Source organism: Scophthalmus maximus, chromosome 10 (assembly GCF_022379125.1).
Source record: "Scophthalmus maximus strain ysfricsl-2021 chromosome 10, ASM2237912v1, whole genome shotgun sequence".
Classification (NCBI taxonomy): domain Eukaryota; kingdom Metazoa; phylum Chordata; class Actinopteri; order Pleuronectiformes; family Scophthalmidae; genus Scophthalmus; species Scophthalmus maximus.
Window position 1 is genome coordinate 23771271 of NC_061524.1, and position 17128 is coordinate 23788398.

Below are 17128 nucleotides of genomic sequence, written 5' to 3' on the forward strand. Positions count from 1 at the left end.
TTCTGTTTCCCCTTTTGTGTGTGTGTGTTGATAGTTGTGCCAAGTTGGTCCATAGGGGCACAATTGTCAGTTGGTCAAATTATCAGTTGGTATCAAACAGATTAAACTTTGGTAGAACGGTCAATATTTATGTTTTTGGGTGTAATTCTGCCTCTCCCCAGTCATAATTGTTGGCTGGAACTCGTAAGGATGAAATTCTACCAAATGCACATCAAAACTTACAGACCATCAAATTAAATATGTGGCAAGGAGCTCCCACTTGTGACCTTTATGTTTTTTTCTTCCAAAAGATTATTGGTTTTACAGATTTCAGTTTAAAGTGATGTACCCATTTCCCCCAAACTAGTTTCCTAACATATTTTCCAATAAGCAATGTTTATGCAACAGGGATAGTTCCGAATCTCTTCCAGCAATAAGAACAAAAAGGGGATTAGAGAAATAAATGTGAAAATGGCATAATATGCCCAAGTCTGGTGTAGTGGTCAGCACTGTCGCCTCACAGCAAGTAGGTCCTTGGTCGCATCCCTTTTCGGACCATCCAGGGAGTTTGCATGTTCTCCCTGTGTCTGTGTGGGTTCTCTCCTGGTTTCTGGCTTCCTCCCACAGTCCAACAACCTGCAGATTGAGGTTTGGTTAATTGGAAATCTCTAAATTGACCGTAGGTGTAAGAGAGAATGGTTGTTTGTCTCTCCATGTGGCCCTGCGATACGCTGACGACCTGTCCAGGGTGTACCCCCCCTCTCGCCGAATGTCAGCTGGGATTGGCTCCAGCCCCCCGCAACCCGTAATGGATAAAACGGTGTACGCAGATAATGGATGGATAGGTTTTGAGTATCATTTCAGAAATGCAGACCTTTTTTAAGAATTAAGCATTAATACGAGTCCTGATTTATTATAATAATTATAAAGTGGGGGACATTAAACATTTGTGGCTTCCATTACCCTCCTGTAAGCTCTTAAAGACCACAAGTCACAGATACTCACTGACAGCATGACACTGATTTTCTAAATGTTTTCAAGCACACATCTGTTTTGGTATTATTTTTTATTTTTTTCATATGAAACAAATCAATTCTTCCAATGTCTTTGAACTGTGAAATGTCTTTTTGTCATGAATTCTTACAGTACATTCAGTTAATGTTAATCTGAAAGACAACATCTTTGAACATGGCACTTAGAAAATAACCACAAAGAACCTTTATTTATTGAGAACAAAATTTACAAAGCCATTCAACAGTCACTTTTTTCAATAATTTTTGTTTTTTAAACTCAACTGTTGAGGATATTCAAAATACACTTTTTTAATGTTGCTTCTATCTCTCTTTGTACTTACAAATATGTACATTTTAGTCCCAGTATCATGTCATGTGTCGCCCCACTGACTCTCCATCACTGGTTATAAAAATCCTTTTTTAGTGTTTTATTTATATCTCTTCACACTGTTAGCACTCTGTTCCGCTCTCCATTTTGAGCTTGAGTGTCTGTGAATGTTCGGTGAGCTCAGATGGATGTCCCATGGCTGGGCTCGCTGGCTTCTGGGATAGGTCCTCCTGGCACTGGTTGGTAGGACATTGGCATGGGTGTCTTGACTGGGCTCTGCCGGAAGAGGCTGCCGTTGGGTGCCCTGTGTTTGCAGCGGATAGAGGGCATGGTGGCACTGCTGAGGGGCAAGGGCAAGGTCCTGCAAGCCGCTGCTCCCAGTGTCCTTCCTGGCCCATGACCCTCCTGAAGGAAGGTGGTCACGGACATTGGCCGCGGCCCCCGAGGGTAGTCCCGAGCAGATAAGACTTCCAGGGACTGGCTGGGCTGCATGCTGCCAATGTCCAGGGCAGATATCTCGATAGACTGGCCTGGCAGCTGCTTGTGGGCCAAGTCCTCGTCCAGGAGGCTGTTCAAACGGTGGTGGACCTGTTCCAGGTTCACCTCTTTGTCCTAAAAAAGATGAAAAGAAAGCCAGAGCCACAATGAGTGTGTCAAATAAATGAAGCCCGGAGAAAGGATGGTGGGTAGAGGTTTAAATGGAAGGGAGAGCATAAATGCAATTAAGAAACCAATGTGATAAAGAATAAAAGTGAAAATGAATGTGCAGTGAAAGGGGTTAAGAGTTTAAAAGAAATGATAAGGTGAGGATAGAGAGTGAGAGAAGACAGAAAAAGACAGGTTACAAAGGTTGTTTCATTATCAGCAGAATAACCACTATCTACAGTACATGCAACCACGGCTACTCTGTCATTCAGTAAGACAACACACATCTAGTAATGTAAATGTGAGTCTGAAGTATGCTGAAATAACACACTGGCTTATTTCTGCTTCATTTAAGAATCTCACATGTATAAATGATTAATACACTGAGATTTGTCAAGCAGTTAACTGTACGAGAAACATTACCTTAAAGCACCGAAGCCTACACATTGGGTCATAAAAAGGTAATGTGTCCATGTCTGAAATGAACTTGAATGAAGATGTCTCTTCATGCAGAAGTGTTTAAATTTTCCCTATAATTAGGTGACCACACATCTGCAGGAGGGGACTCTTGCATGAAAAGCATCAGCTGATAACAAGGCAGGCTGCAATGGATGCACAAATTCCAAAGAAGGAGACTTTAATAAGGTGACACAAATATGGGAGAAGAGAGGGAGAGGCCAAAAAAAAGAGCGTATCAATTTTCATCAAACACATTTTCCAACTAATGTCACCTTGCTCACTTTTGACCTGCCCTCCACTCATGCACCAATTAAAGTCAAGCCACCCTGACGACAGGAACAACCAAAAAGGCAAATAACAGGCGACACCATGGGGTGAGATGAAAGATGAAGCCACTACAATCTACCCCTGCCCGGCCCCATGCCCCACCCCCTTTGCCCTGACACAGCCAATGACCATCCATTACAACATGTCAGGCTTCTCCTGACCTTTGTCAAGAACCTTGGCCTCCTCCCAGTCTCTCCCGCTCTACCTGTCCACATGTCCCGCCTCCCTTCAGGTGAAGTGCTCGTAATGTCATTATATGTCAATGGACCAGAAACCATTTCCAGAGCGTAATCCTTAGTCACCTGCTGGAAATCACAGACAACGATACATAACCCAAACGGTCCCCTTTGAATCTGGATATTGACATATAATTACAATTGATAATTTCTAGTTGGGCAATAAAAGGAATAGATCAGCATTTTGGAAAACACTCTCTGACGATAGGATGAGAAATCTAAACCAGTCTCTTGCCTCTGTGAGAAATATGTAATATTTCACATATAGGAGTCAAGGAAAATGTTAGGGCAACTGGTATCAAACTAAGAAATCAAATGAGGAGATTTTCCAAATTGTGAACTATTCCTTTATATAGCTGATGTGTTGATTTAGTTTAAAATGACTGTCATAATTTCCACATACTGTATGTTTGTGCCGTCAAATGTTTGTAGCATGAAGAGCCGAAGCTGTGAGCAGTTTGACTTCATGACTGTGGCGCAGTCTTAAGCTATATATATATTTCTACACACACACACACACACACACACACACATATGAAAGAGTAAAATAATTTTAGTCTTGCATATTTTTCCCAGAGGTCTTAAAAATGCTATTCTTATAAAAGATATAAAAATTTCGCAAATGAAAAATAGTAAATGGGAGACCTACTCATATTTCAGAAGCACAAACCTGAAAATGTTTGGCGTTTTCTTTCTGTCAGTGAGCAGATTAAGTTGCTGTGATTGGACACATTTTGTTTAAGCTTTTTTTTTTTTGCTGCAAAAACCTGCCACCATTCTATTTAACAATCATCAAGCCTGACGATTAGTGTTTGATGGTCTCAAAAGTTCGATTTCCACTGGAAACTTGCTGAAAAACCCGTCTACAAACCAATTTGAGCACAAAAAAGAGTTATACTCAAACGAGATATCCGGCACATCTTATGTCCTATGAATGAGACAGAGATGTTTGATGTGAATTTCACATGACAGCAGTATGTGGTTATTATGAGAGCAACTGTACACATAGAATAAATCACCAGCAGTAACTCAAACTCTTGACTGGGTGTTTAATGGGAGTCCTGAGCCTGTGGTTCTTATTGGATTCAAACAGGCAGGTCAAGGCTCAGATTCTTTCACTATCTGCTCGTGCTCACACTTTAGTTTAGGGATCCATGTCAAGCCTTATTTGTCTGGACGCCTCCTGCTGAGGGGACGAGATGAAGTCGGAGCTCTAAAGCATTAAGACTTGAATGGATTAGCTAAAGAGAGCTAATGCACAGCTGAAGCACTTGCTGACTCAAAAGTACAATGTCACTATGTGCTTTTGAATTTGCAATGCAAGGTCATATTTACTGTATTCATTCCAGCTGCAGTTCTCTCATGTGGGCACCGGTGATTGTGATTGATTTTTCAGAATGTTGGCAATGTTTCTTTGTGTCAGTATGAAAGAGAATGTCCCTAACAAGCCCCCCAACCTCTCTCCCAACATGAGAAGGAATGAGTAGATTGATCACATGATGTCTGGACTATCATTCGGGGCACACCTATCACAACTGGGTGTACTGCAGCTCTACTAAATCGGGGCTGGCGTCAGCGCCTGCTGGATCCATAAAGTAGAGTGTGGCACTGGCATCTCTGGGCAGGACCGGGGGGCCCGGGGGTCTGGGTCTCGACCAGGGCCTCGGAGGGGCAGGGGGACCCGTGGTGCCCACCATGGCCCGGTTCTGGGTTAGCAGGCTTAGGCCTGGGCCCTGGCCCGGCGAATTGTCAGTGGTCACCTCTTTGGGCTGCTCTCTGCGGCAGTGGTTGCTGTTCCACCAGGTCTCCAGGGCGGCCACCAGCAGGGCCAGCAGCAGCCCGGCAGCCAGGATGCAGAACACGCCGGCAAAGCTGTGCAGACGCAGCGCACGTCCCTCCGGCTGGGCATCTTGGTAGCTCTGCAGGTCACAGCGGCCTTTCTTTGGCCACCATTTCTGCTTCAGGATGTCCAGGTCACCTTTCTCCTGGAGCTCCAAAATCCTGTGGAGGGGCAAGAGCGAGGAGACATTTCACATGCACATTGCCATGTGGTGACCCCTCAGGACACTGCACAAAGCCTTCAATACACTATTATTCACATAATGTTAAATGCTAATGACTTAGCAAATCACATTACAAAGAAATTGAAAGAGAGATTGGAAAATCTAATAATTTTCATAGACAAACATGAAGGGGAATTGTAAAATCGACATGAGACTGCTCTGGGGGACTATAATTGCATGGTAATACTGTGTAGATCATAACATAATTAAAAATTAAATTACACTCTGCATTAACATCGACTCCTAGTTTATTTAAGATCCATAGTGAGTGAAGTGCTCTTGCGCTCAGCAGTTTGCACAGCGGCGGCCTGTAAAACGTGCCGCCGGTGCTAACGAGCTCGACGAACAGTTCTGTGTAAACAACGCGGAGAAAAACAATAGCAAGATGAATTGGTTCCATTTCAAACTGTGTGAGCGTGGAAGCCAAGAAGTTCAATTTGTATAGTCAGCCGATTAGTTATCATACAGAAGGCTGAAAGGGATGCCTGGATGTCCTGGTGGGGACTGATGACGGCTGAGTACCAACAGAGGCAAGGCAGTGAATCTATCCCGTCGTTTTTTTCGACACTCTTCAACGGTGACTGGCACGTATGTGCTTTAACACCGGGCCTGCACAATCATTCACAACAAAAAAGGCGCACAGACATGTGTGCACACAGCTGCCAGAGCTTCTGACATGAAATCTTTTATACATGTGTACACTCATGATTCATCACAGCAGCAGACGCCTTCAAATATTCAACATCGCTCTTCCTACAGGTCATGTATTTAGGATCTTTCACTGCAGCACAGTTCGCAGTACACAAAGATCAATCCTCCGATTTCTGAGGGTGTTTGTTCTGAACATACATTTCACATGAATGTTGAAAGCTTCTCCTGATTTGAAATTCACTAATATCGTTCTTGAAAGACTGCGCTGAAAAGACTTCCATCTTTTGCCTGGGAGAACAAAACTGATTAATTAACCAAAAACAATGGGCAGACCGTATGAACTGAGCATATAAAATATGTTCTGCTCCGTCTGCGTTGAGAAGATACAGGTTAGAACAACTTTGGTCACATTTTCACAGCTCTGGCCATGTGTTCTCTTTGTACAAAAGTAATTATCGATGAGCTACCATGTTCCATGTCATGGATTTCCTTTAATTGCTTTCGATTCAAAGTTTTTTTTTAAAACCGATATGTAGCTCAAAATCTGTATATATATCACTACATAGTATGAAGTAGGGATGTTCCGATCCTATATTCCATATCGGTATCGGGGCAAAGTTGGCCAAAATGACTGGATCCGATTTCGGAATAAATAAGAAGTTAAAATGCGATCCGATACATTTACCATGACATACCAAATAAATGCCTATTTACGTATCTACTAAGCCTTGAACAACATTCCGGCATCATATTTTTATGTTAATTTATGATTATTTAATTAACAGTTCACAGTTCAATTCGTTTTTTGCTTGTTTGAACGGTGCTGACCATAAAACATTCTGCCAAAAGTTCTGTGAGGAATTTAATAGCAGTATTCCATAACTCAGTCATGTTGCTGTACAGTATGTCTCCTTTAGGGGAGTTGATTATTTGTCTTACAGTGAGTATGAGGTTTTAGATGGCTAGGTTAAGCAAAGTGCATCCTGAACAATGCATTGTTAATATTTTATTTTACAAGTGGGGAAAAGATTGTATCAGATTAGTATCGGATCGGTATCGTCAGATACTCAAGGTAACAGGTGTCGGATCGGACAAGAAAAAGTAGTATCGTCCCATCCCTAGTATAAAGTGTATACACGGTAGGATAGTAGATATACGTACTTCTGGGAGAAGAGGTCTCTATAGGGACTGCCGTGCTGCAGGGCCATGCCGTAGCCTCGGGTGCTCATGCTGGTCCCTGTCACGGTCAGCGTGCAGTCGTCGTCCGTCAGAGCAGCGTACTCCACCACCGCCATGTCCCACAGAAACGCATACGACTCTCGCTTTGCCTGGACATTTGGAACGTTCACATAATTCACAGATGAAGTGAACTAGATGAAGACTTGTCCAAAGCAGAGTGACACTAGCTTTGCTTGGAACACTCTTTATAGGCTGATCTTCATCAGAGACAAAGACCGTACTGTACAGGCAAGCAAAAACATGACCCACTTGATAATAAACAGCAAGAAATCAATGTCAGTTATCTGTTTATCTAAAATGCATTCATTCAGAATTCATTCCTGTTCAACATCTGCTCATCTGTTAACTTTTCCCTGCTCATGTTTTTTTGTTATTTCTAGCTTAGCATTCATGTGTGTGTAGCTCATTTTCAGAGACACAGTAACGTGCTGCAGACTCAAGTGCCGACTGTGTGAAACAACGGCAGAGGAAATCCTTCTGGATTTTGGGTCTGTTTGCACACACCTGTCTGGCTTTTCTATTTAGACAACAAATGCATGTTAACTAGAGTTTTCACCTCATATTAAATTAACCTTAAATGAATCACACACACACTAAAATCACATTCCCAGCCAAAGCGGTGAGACACATACAGAGGTTTGTTGGTAACAATGTATTAATATAGTCTTTTAATACCTGTGAATAAATACATATGTTTAGAGTGCAAACTGAGAGCAGTGATTTTCCCTGTATATATGAATCGAGGCAACTGGCCTGACTTGACTGAATGCAGTTAGCTGCTCAAATGATTAAGTTGTTTAATGCTTTCAAAGTGAATATAGAGTCTAGACTCCACTGTCATCTGTTTAATTATGGATTATTCTTCAGTCTGCTCTTTCTTAGTGTGTCTGTGCGGATGAGTGCGCGTTTGTTTTTGTTTGAGGGAGGCAGGAAAGAGAGAGAACATTAAAAGTTAATTTAGCTGAGAATAATTAAAATCCCTCACAATCCACTAGATTAAAAATATCCCTTTACTCACATAAAAGTTTAGTCCTACCTGGTAGTTTGATGATAAAGTGCTGCAGCCAATTATCATCAAGGCCGAGCTTGTATTTATATATAATGTAGTTTATGTATTTAATTAATTTCTGTAATTCATAAGTATTTACAGTTTGTGGAAGAAAAAGTAATCCCTTCATTGGCTGCTTCTTTCTTTTAAATGAAATCTAACTATGTTTTACTTAATGGGGCCAAACTGGCCTGTGTTCTATCATTAACACTACAGAAACGACAGATTTAATTGACCCTGACTTGTAATAATGTATCGACTGTGTTGACCACATGCCAATGAGGAATAAATGATTGTTGTTTGGTTTCCCAAGGACTGGCTCACTGAAAAGACGCCTGCAGAAATCTACCAGGCAACATGAGTTTAAAGGGCTTTAACATATTGTTATTTATAAAGACCAAAATGAACACTCGCCTTCTTGATGCCCTCCGATGGGCCAGAGACAGAGTTCTCGAAACCGTTGTTCTTGTTGATGGTCTTCCAGAGCTCGGCGAACGTGCTGTCCTGCTCCAGAGGGTTGGTGCCTTTGGCCCGGAAATACTCGTACACGGCCGAATCCCTCACGGTGCCGTAAACCACATCCACCTGCTTGGACAGGTCCTGGAACGACCTGCAGTCGGGATCCCAGTACAGAGTTAGTTCACCAGATCTTATTAAAAATAGGAAAAGCTATAAAATCTATTTTCTTTGATCTCTTTATCAAAGTAAGCTAGATATAGATTCTAAATAGAGTTTTGCATGGATAATACACGCTGTATGTAAATTTACTGTCTGATATTCACAAGTGTTTGCAAAGCGACTTCTTCAAACAGCCTTTTTTTTTCTCTCTCGCACTAATCTTTTGTAAAAAACACAGGTTTATCAGGTTTCAATCTTCTGTCTCATTAACTTTAACATCTTGTGCCTTCGGGGTTCTGATACAGTAAATAGTGTGTTACTGTCTCATACCATTATTTTTTTAACACGCATGACCTGTTGTAAAGTTATTATGCTTTCAATATCTGTGCTATTAAAATCACAACCATGTCTCAAGAAACATCAGTGACTCGGGAAACACTCCTCTCCACTTGCATTCGTTAACCCACCTCAGCCTTTTCACTTTTAAAAATCCTTTCATATAGAACATTTTCCCTCCATTTAAAAAATCTAGCTTTAAACCCCCTCCTGGTTCACTCCATTAAATGTGCAAGCCTAAATCTAGCACCTTCCTTTCCAATGTACTTTGGAGCCGAGCAGACGACTAATCAGCGCGTCCTTTATCAACCACATCAGCTGCCTGCGTGACGCCTGCGTCTTCACCAACGCTGTCACCGACCGGCACTCTCTCCAGCACTGCCAGCATCATGACTGCAGCCAGAGTAATGATGACCAGGTTAGGTGGTTACGTTTCAGACGGATTGTGGGGGTTCATCCTATGATTGGATATTAACCCCCAGAAGAGTCTGCACCAGATTCAAATCTACTCTCCGTGAGCAATTCGCACTATACACACCTCACGTCCAAACGCGCCCCTCCTGATTGAAACGCCCATTATGCAGCTGCTGTGTGAGCAATAAGAAGTGAGGCTCCTCGCAGCAGCGGTCTTTTTTTTATATGTAAAGATAATTGCCAATTTTGTACTGCATCGTATTTGCTAAATGCCAATGTCCTTGTAATTTGAGTTTGCTTCCAATGTAATTTGAATGACAATCTACCCGGAACATTGGCCTCCGCTGTAACTTGCACTGGGTCGATGTTTGAAACGCTGCCTCTGTGAAGGAAATGTAGCACATGCACAAAGTCCAAATACTCTCGAGAAGCAGCAGGATGTTTACAAAACTTTGATGTATTTCTCTCCATCCCCCCACCCCCCCAAAAAATAAGAGAATGCAATTGCTTATCTCTATATTGTTGGATTTACTCAGCCATTTAATTAGAAGCCTATATGGTGTGGCAGTGGGTGTTGGAGAGAGAGCAAGCGAGAGAGACAAACAGCTGATGAGATATTCCGTGGTCTCCAGCTTAGTCTGTCATATCAAACTGCAAGCTTTACTGCATAGAGTCAAATGTTCCGCTTTACTGGCTTACTTTTTATGCAACTACACAAGCGTTCTGACCTATGAATTATATATTCCAGATAAATCAACACTATAAATATTTAGATCCACCAGCTGGAGTAAGTAGCATAACTAAAAGGCCCAATAATTAAAGAAACAATAGGCAGATGGTACAGTTAAATTAAACAATTTGTAAGTATTATTATAATGCAGACAATTTGAAGTAAACAGTGGACATCTGTCACCCACTGCGCTTTTCCATGTTTTGCTTTCCTTTTTCAAAGCAATGCAACGTACACTTTGATTTGTGATCAATACACAGAGGTCTCACCAGACACTCTGTGCATTACTTACAATGGCTGAACAAAGATTAAAGAAGCACAGCAAAAAACACCGTGCCCCCCACCACACACACACACACACACACACAAACACACACACACACACACACACACAAACACATACACACACGCACGCACACACACACACACACAGACACACACACACGCACACACACACACACACACACACACACACGCACGCATGCACACACACACACAACTCTTCTTTCTCCGTCTCTGTCCCGCAGGGCTCCATAGATGCGAAACTATTCTTCTCTTGCGTATGAATGTCACTCATTTCCTCTAAGGTGTTCCAGTTGAAACAAAGGCACTAATTTGGCTGCACAGTTGGTCACGATTACTTTCTGGCTTTATAAATCTATAATTAGACATCACACTCAACAATTATTAAAAACAAAAACTAGAGTGTTTACTTATTTAGTATTAATCAATCCATGAAACTACTCCTCTCTTTTGCTCCTCTGAGGAAAATGCACACAGCTTCAATGTCGCGCTGTATGAGGAAACGTTGTCACCTCTGTGTCCCAAGGCAAAGCCATTTGATGGAGGCTTATTTACCGAAAGCCGCGCGGGCAAGATGCGAGTGCATCGGTAGAGCAGCTGTGAATCGATGCAATTTCAGAAAGAAATGGAGATGCATCGGTTATTAAATGTTTGCATCGGTAAAATCCGATTATTAGTATTTGAAGAAGAATCAATGTCCACGACGTCATTCTCCATGCAGCATCAGAATGTATGAATCGCCGGTTCCTGCAGCAAAGAGAACTTTATGCTGATGTAGCGTGTCTGGATCCTCGTAATTTCCCACTGATGAAAGCCAATGGACGACCACCACATGCACTTCAGGACACAAGTAAATGCCTCCAGCTTGACATTTGATGGAGAAGCAACAGTTGAGAATTTAAAACTGTTGTCTGAGTTGTCAAACTCAGTCTGAAAAAGTGAATTCACAGTCAGACTGTCACAGCCTGTTGCCTGTAGCCTTCTGTGGGGGGAGCAAGCAATTTGAATCCAATCCAATCTCTGTAAAAATCTGCGCTAGCTGTCGGTTCTGTGTGTGGGCGCTGGCTGTAGCGATAGTGTGTGTCGTAAGAGTGTGTTGCGAATTTCTGCATTCCGTCAGTCTGTATGGCTTTTATGTCTAGATTTAAGCGGGGTTGTTGTTGTAGGGTTTGAAAATAGGGCCGGTGTGTATTGCAAATTGCCAGGGTCCTTTTTTGATCCCAGTCCATCACTGCTCATAGCTCACCTGAAGGGACGACGCGGTGCGACCGTGGACGCGTCTGTCAGTAAACCGGCTTCCCCCTCCGCCTCGGGTTCGGATTGATTAACAGCTGGTACGCCCGATAGTGGTGACGGTGAGCAAAGTAATGCAAGTTGTTGCCACCCCGCTGGATGACAGCTCCGCTCGATCAAAGACAACAACTGAGGCTGTGTAAAGATATCCAGTCTATAGTTACAGAGAACGGAGGTTTCAAACCCCTCCACCCCTTTTAAACAATAGAATATAAAAACTGCTTTGTGCCACTCACTGCTGAGTTATGCACCTGCTGCTGAGTGTTGAGCATAATGAATAATCAAACTCATTGATTTGAGCCGCATCATTCCTTTGAATTGTCCAATCACATTGTATCACATCGAATTGCACTGTGTTGAATCACACTGCGTTGAATCGCATCACGATTGGGGTGTGAATCGCATCGCATCGGTAGTTGCCGCACACACACAGTGTGAGAGAGGAGTGTATATCATCTCTTTTGCTGGACTGCAGATAAACTTAGTCCAGATCATTTCAAAATTCAAGTTACTGTATGTCTGTCAGAATCTTCCAAGGTTTGAACATTGGATTTATGCTGGAGGACACACTGCCAACACTTTCACGACAAACATTTCTAGAGAATGGGGATGAATTTCAGATGTGCATAATTTGGAGGTATATCCAGCCTTTTAGAATTATTTGAAGAGCTTTGGTCAACAGGTTTTATTTAAACCAAAGTCCCCCCCACCCAATATATCACCATAGCTTATCCCAAAATGCATGCAAAGCTTTTCACAGAAATGAAGCTTACTCTCCCTCACTAATAGAGGTGATTTCCAACTCTCCTGACAGTTTTCTCTGTTATGGAGATGCACACACACCCAGCTGTCCACCCTGAGCCCTGTCCGGACTGTTGCCTCTTAAAAGTAAGTTTTCTCTGCGTAACTGTTAGTTGAAATGAGTTTTTCATGAAAATGTATATCTTAAGTGGCTTAATTTGTCTTCATAGAACTAGAGTTAAATCCAACCATTTATCCAATTTACAAAAGTAAGATTCAGGATAATTATGGACTGAAGCGCGCCTTGTGATTTATGTGGCAAATTACATCTGCGTTTTGTGTTTTTTTGATAAACAATGATTTCATAACAGAACATCCATCATGGGTGTGCCAGAGAGATCCTATAATGGCTAATTAGGACCCACCGTCTTTAAGTCCACTGTCAAGTCACACTATTTGAGATTGAACTATTCTGGAGGAATGCCTGAGGATGACAACATGATGAGAATGAGGTTGTTCACTGGTGCAACGACATAATATCTCATCATGAATCTACTGCATGGTGTGGCCCTACAACACGACTGCAACCATCTGATGCCGGGCAGTTTTAGAAGTGTGTTATGCATGTCAGAAAAAGCAATGAAGCACAAAGAAAGACTGTCTCCTACAAACAAACTGCTGTCCATACTGGGCAACACCTTCACCAGGCAGAGGAGTGTGTTCAGTGGCCGACTGCTGTCCCAGTCCAGCTCCACCAACAGTCCCCCGGCCATCAGACTGTACAACAGCTCCTGGTCAAGGCAGGGAGGACAATAGAATAGGACAATTTATTTCTACCTTCATTTGCACATCCATTTGCACTGTTCCCGTTTTGCACGGTCATAAGCTAGTTTTTTTATAGTTTAATATTTAATTTTGTATTTTTATTTCATGTAGGATTGATGCATGTTTAATGTATGTATGTTCGTTAATGCTGCTGGATGCCTGAATTTCCCTCGGGAAACTACTACTACTAGTGAGACACAGTCACAGATTCCATTCCCTAAACTGTACCAAATGTACTTTGAGAAAGTTCAAGTAATTGCCAATCCAAACAAACAAATAAACACGCACGCACACACACACACACACACACACACACAGACAAGCGCTCATCACAGGTGAGCTGGGTGCTGCTTAGCATTCGCTCCCTGTCCTCACATGTCCACATGTCACTATTTGCAGAAGACAGACCCAATGTAATCAAACGCCTCTCCGTCCGTTCTTAGGGGAGAGACGGCACACAAAATTGTATTCACTGACAAATAACATTTGGACCGAGGACAGGCTAGTTGTTAGGCAGCGGGTCAGAAATGACAGAAAAGGCCAACCTCTCTGTACGGAGTGCGGCTGATGAGAGATGCACACGGATCAGCCACAGCACCTGTTCCTGCAGTTGAACAGTATAATGAAGGCGACCTCAAGAAAAACCTACGAAAAAAATCCTACATGTTTCCATGAAACAACCCTTACTAACCTTACCTTACTATAATAAACATGTTACACCCACACACACACGACTGCAGAGGATTTAGAGCCGAACATCTCAGAGGTACAACTGTGATAGTGAAAGACAATCGTACAAAGATCTTTTGTGGATGCAGAGGGAGCAGCTAAAAATCTGATAAATTGTCTCCCAAACCCATTGGTTTGGTCTAAAGACCAAGAGTTTGAAAATGAGAAAAAAAATCTGTGGGTATAGAGTTGGAAAGAAGTGAGCTCAACAGACCTCTGTATACAAAAAAGATTCTAACAAATCAAACCCCTATCGGTTACTGGCAAAACGTGACCCTGGAAGTGCGACGAATGTCACGTTGAGATAATTACCGACAAATTTCTGTCCAAAAAAATCCTTGTACTAGTTAACAGCAGCGGAATTATGGACTTAAACCCAATCTATCATGACAAAACAGAGAAGACAGGACATCATGTATGCATGTCGCTATTTGAGTTGATCTTTTCCTTTGTTCTTCTTTGGCTGTTGGTCTGCAAGGTTTGGTTGTAAAAATTTGCTTTCATATGCATGAAATATTTTGCTGCATGGATATTTTGCTGCATGTTTAACATGCCTTTATATGATTTTTTTCCTGAGATGGGGCTGTTGCTCCCGGTATTGGGGGCCCCCAAAACATGGAATAAAACGTGACAATATCTCTGCCTCTTTTTGCAATTTGAATCCAGTACTGTTGAGGCTCCACAAGGAGTGAATCAAGTTCAAAAATAATTGGAGGTATTGTGTCTCACCTGACAGCATTGTCCATGCGTGACACTGTGAGGTAGGCAGCCAGGTTCGCTGTGTAGGACGAGCACACGATGAGGGTGAAGAGCCACCAGCTGCCCATGACGATCCGCAGAGCAACTGACCCTAGGATGGAGTCGCTGCCTGTGGAGGTGCAGAGGCACATCCCATCATCATCCACAGTGCTCTGTACAGCATCACATTGCCTATCACCACAAAGTATCTGATACAACGATCTCTCATCTCAAATTTAGCATAAACACTCAGGATATGATACAAACTGCAATCCCAGCAACACAGTCATAGGTATGTAAAATAAGTGACAGAAGTACAAGTGGGTAAGTGTAGGAAAAGTTTATTACTATTATTATCCGGTTATTGTGGTCTGATTTTATCATTTCAATTAGCGTTTGTATTATGAGAGCCAAGAAATACCTTATGCTTAAATAATCTTGCATTTCAAAAACGCTTTTAGAACATTTTCATGTACTAGGAGAAAATAGATACATTTGTTTTTTTTTCTTTTCTGTTGAGTAAAGTGATTATTTTGACACCGTATTATCGCAATTTATTATTAATAGGGATGCCAATGATGAAACCTATTGAGTTATTCTGTTTTTGTCCAAATTTGAGCATTTGTCTTTTGAAATTACTAGAAATTAAGGACAGAGGATGTCAGAGCTTGTACAGATATTAAGCCCTTTGAGGCAAATAGTGATATTTGAATATGGGCTATTCAAATAAAATTGTATTAATTGATTAATGGGTGAATTAACTAGTGATAAGTTGGTAATCTAATTGCCCACAGACAGAAAGATAGATAGACTGTCTTTATTGTCATTCCACATACACCAGACAAGTGCAAATCTGAACGGAATTTTGTTGCTATATATATATACATATACTGTATATATATATATATATATATATATATATATATATATATATATATATATATATATATATATATATATACTGTATATATATATATATATACATATAAATACTTGGAGTTAAATGTGTTAATAGCTGTAATTTCTCATCGTAGGGATAAAACTCATTACAGTCCATTTTAATGATTTGTTTTATTACGTGTTTTGGAAACCATTTACCATTTAAAGTACTAATCATTAATATTCATTCTTCTTCCTGCCTTTTCAAGGATGTTTGCTTCATATGTGTTGATATGCTTTTCTTTCTTTTCTTTGAAGGGTAAAAGACTGTTTCGTCACTTTGACTTTGTTTTCCTCACTTTTTCCCTGTCACACTGACACTTTCTCTCAAAACACCCCCTCCCCCCACAAAAAAAGCTTGTGAAGTGCATGAGAAAAATGTTGGCGCACATTGTAATTTCAAATAGTAAAGTCATATGGATGTCAGCTGAGAGATTCAGAATTGTGAAATGTAATGAAAACATATGGGTCTGAAAGTGTCACAATCAAAACAGCCGCACCCTAAGGACAACTTGGGGAAAAAGTGAAGGCCTTGTCAGATGCGTAGCGCTAAGGCATCAGTCATTTTTATTACACATGGCTTTGACTGATTTCTTAAGGTCATCAAATGTTGAATGTGAATTTTGAAGTCGTACTGGATCTTACCCAACTGCAACAATCCACTTTGGTGCAGTTGCATTCATCTTGGTAATAAATTGTTTAAACTCTCCTAGACAGTTTCAAATGATTTCATACATCCCCCTGACCTCCTTACAGAACAAAGGAAGGGTGGTCCTTGTTTGGAGGAAACGTCTGTGTCTGTGAGTGGATAGTTTAATCTGCACTGAACATGCAAGGAAGGGGATGGCATATCATTACCAAATCAAAAGGGGGGGGTATGGCTGCCAAGTTTATGCTCTCTGACAAAGGCACACTATGCATCAGCAGGCAGATCCATATCAAATTGACCTACATCATCCCAAGAAAAAAATGCAATCTACTTGACTGGAACAAAAAGTGGCAATGTAGGAACACGAGCCAGAAACAAGGTGTGGAAAAGGAACAGCAGGGAAAAGACATGGAATTTAGCTTCACTTGAAATACGGTGGGTGTTGAGTTGAAAAAGGCTGAGAGGCAACGTGCCAGACTTTGATAGATGAAATTCAGGCTTTAACCTCAGTTGCTGAAGTCGTTATTTATCCAAACCAGACATACCTGGATGTCCACCAGGCCTAAAGATGGGACTCTCTCCTTGACAAGGGCACCTTTAGAAAATGCTAGGGTGGGCGATGTGCATCAAACGGACTCACGACTAAATCAGCATTTATTGTATACTAACATCCACATGAACGTTTAATTGGCTGTGTCTATGATGAAATGGTTTTATTTCTATTTTTGATTTAAAGGTGTTTTGCTTTTAAAAACTGCATGAATAGTAGTTGGTGACACTGAAGGCCAAAGGCAAACGCACACACACACGCACACACACACACAC

The 17128-nt window shown here is 41.6% G+C and overlaps 1 protein-coding gene across 3 annotated transcripts in view; it reads right to left on the bottom strand.

Moving 5' to 3' along the window:
- Positions 1–1046: 1046 nt before the first annotated feature.
- Positions 1047–17128, bottom strand: part of grid1a (glutamate receptor, ionotropic, delta 1a) — a 200870-nt gene continuing 184788 nt past the window's right edge. The window contains exons 12-17 of one of the 3 annotated variants that reach the window (XM_047335325.1): positions 14707–14845; positions 8403–8598; positions 6863–7029; positions 4748–4988; positions 2957–3056; positions 1047–1932 (exon numbers count right to left, since the gene is read on the bottom strand). In XM_047335325.1, coding sequence (XP_047191281.1) covers positions 1421–1932; positions 2957–3056; positions 4748–4988; positions 6863–7029; positions 8403–8598; positions 14707–14845 — 1355 coding nt within the window. In that variant the 3' untranslated portion in view covers positions 1047–1420. Of the gene's footprint in view, positions 1933–2956; positions 3057–4513; positions 4989–6862; positions 7030–8402; positions 8599–14706; positions 14846–17128 lie in introns of all 3 variants that reach the window. The other 2 variants (XM_047335326.1, XM_035606862.2) reach the window with 2 other exon arrangements.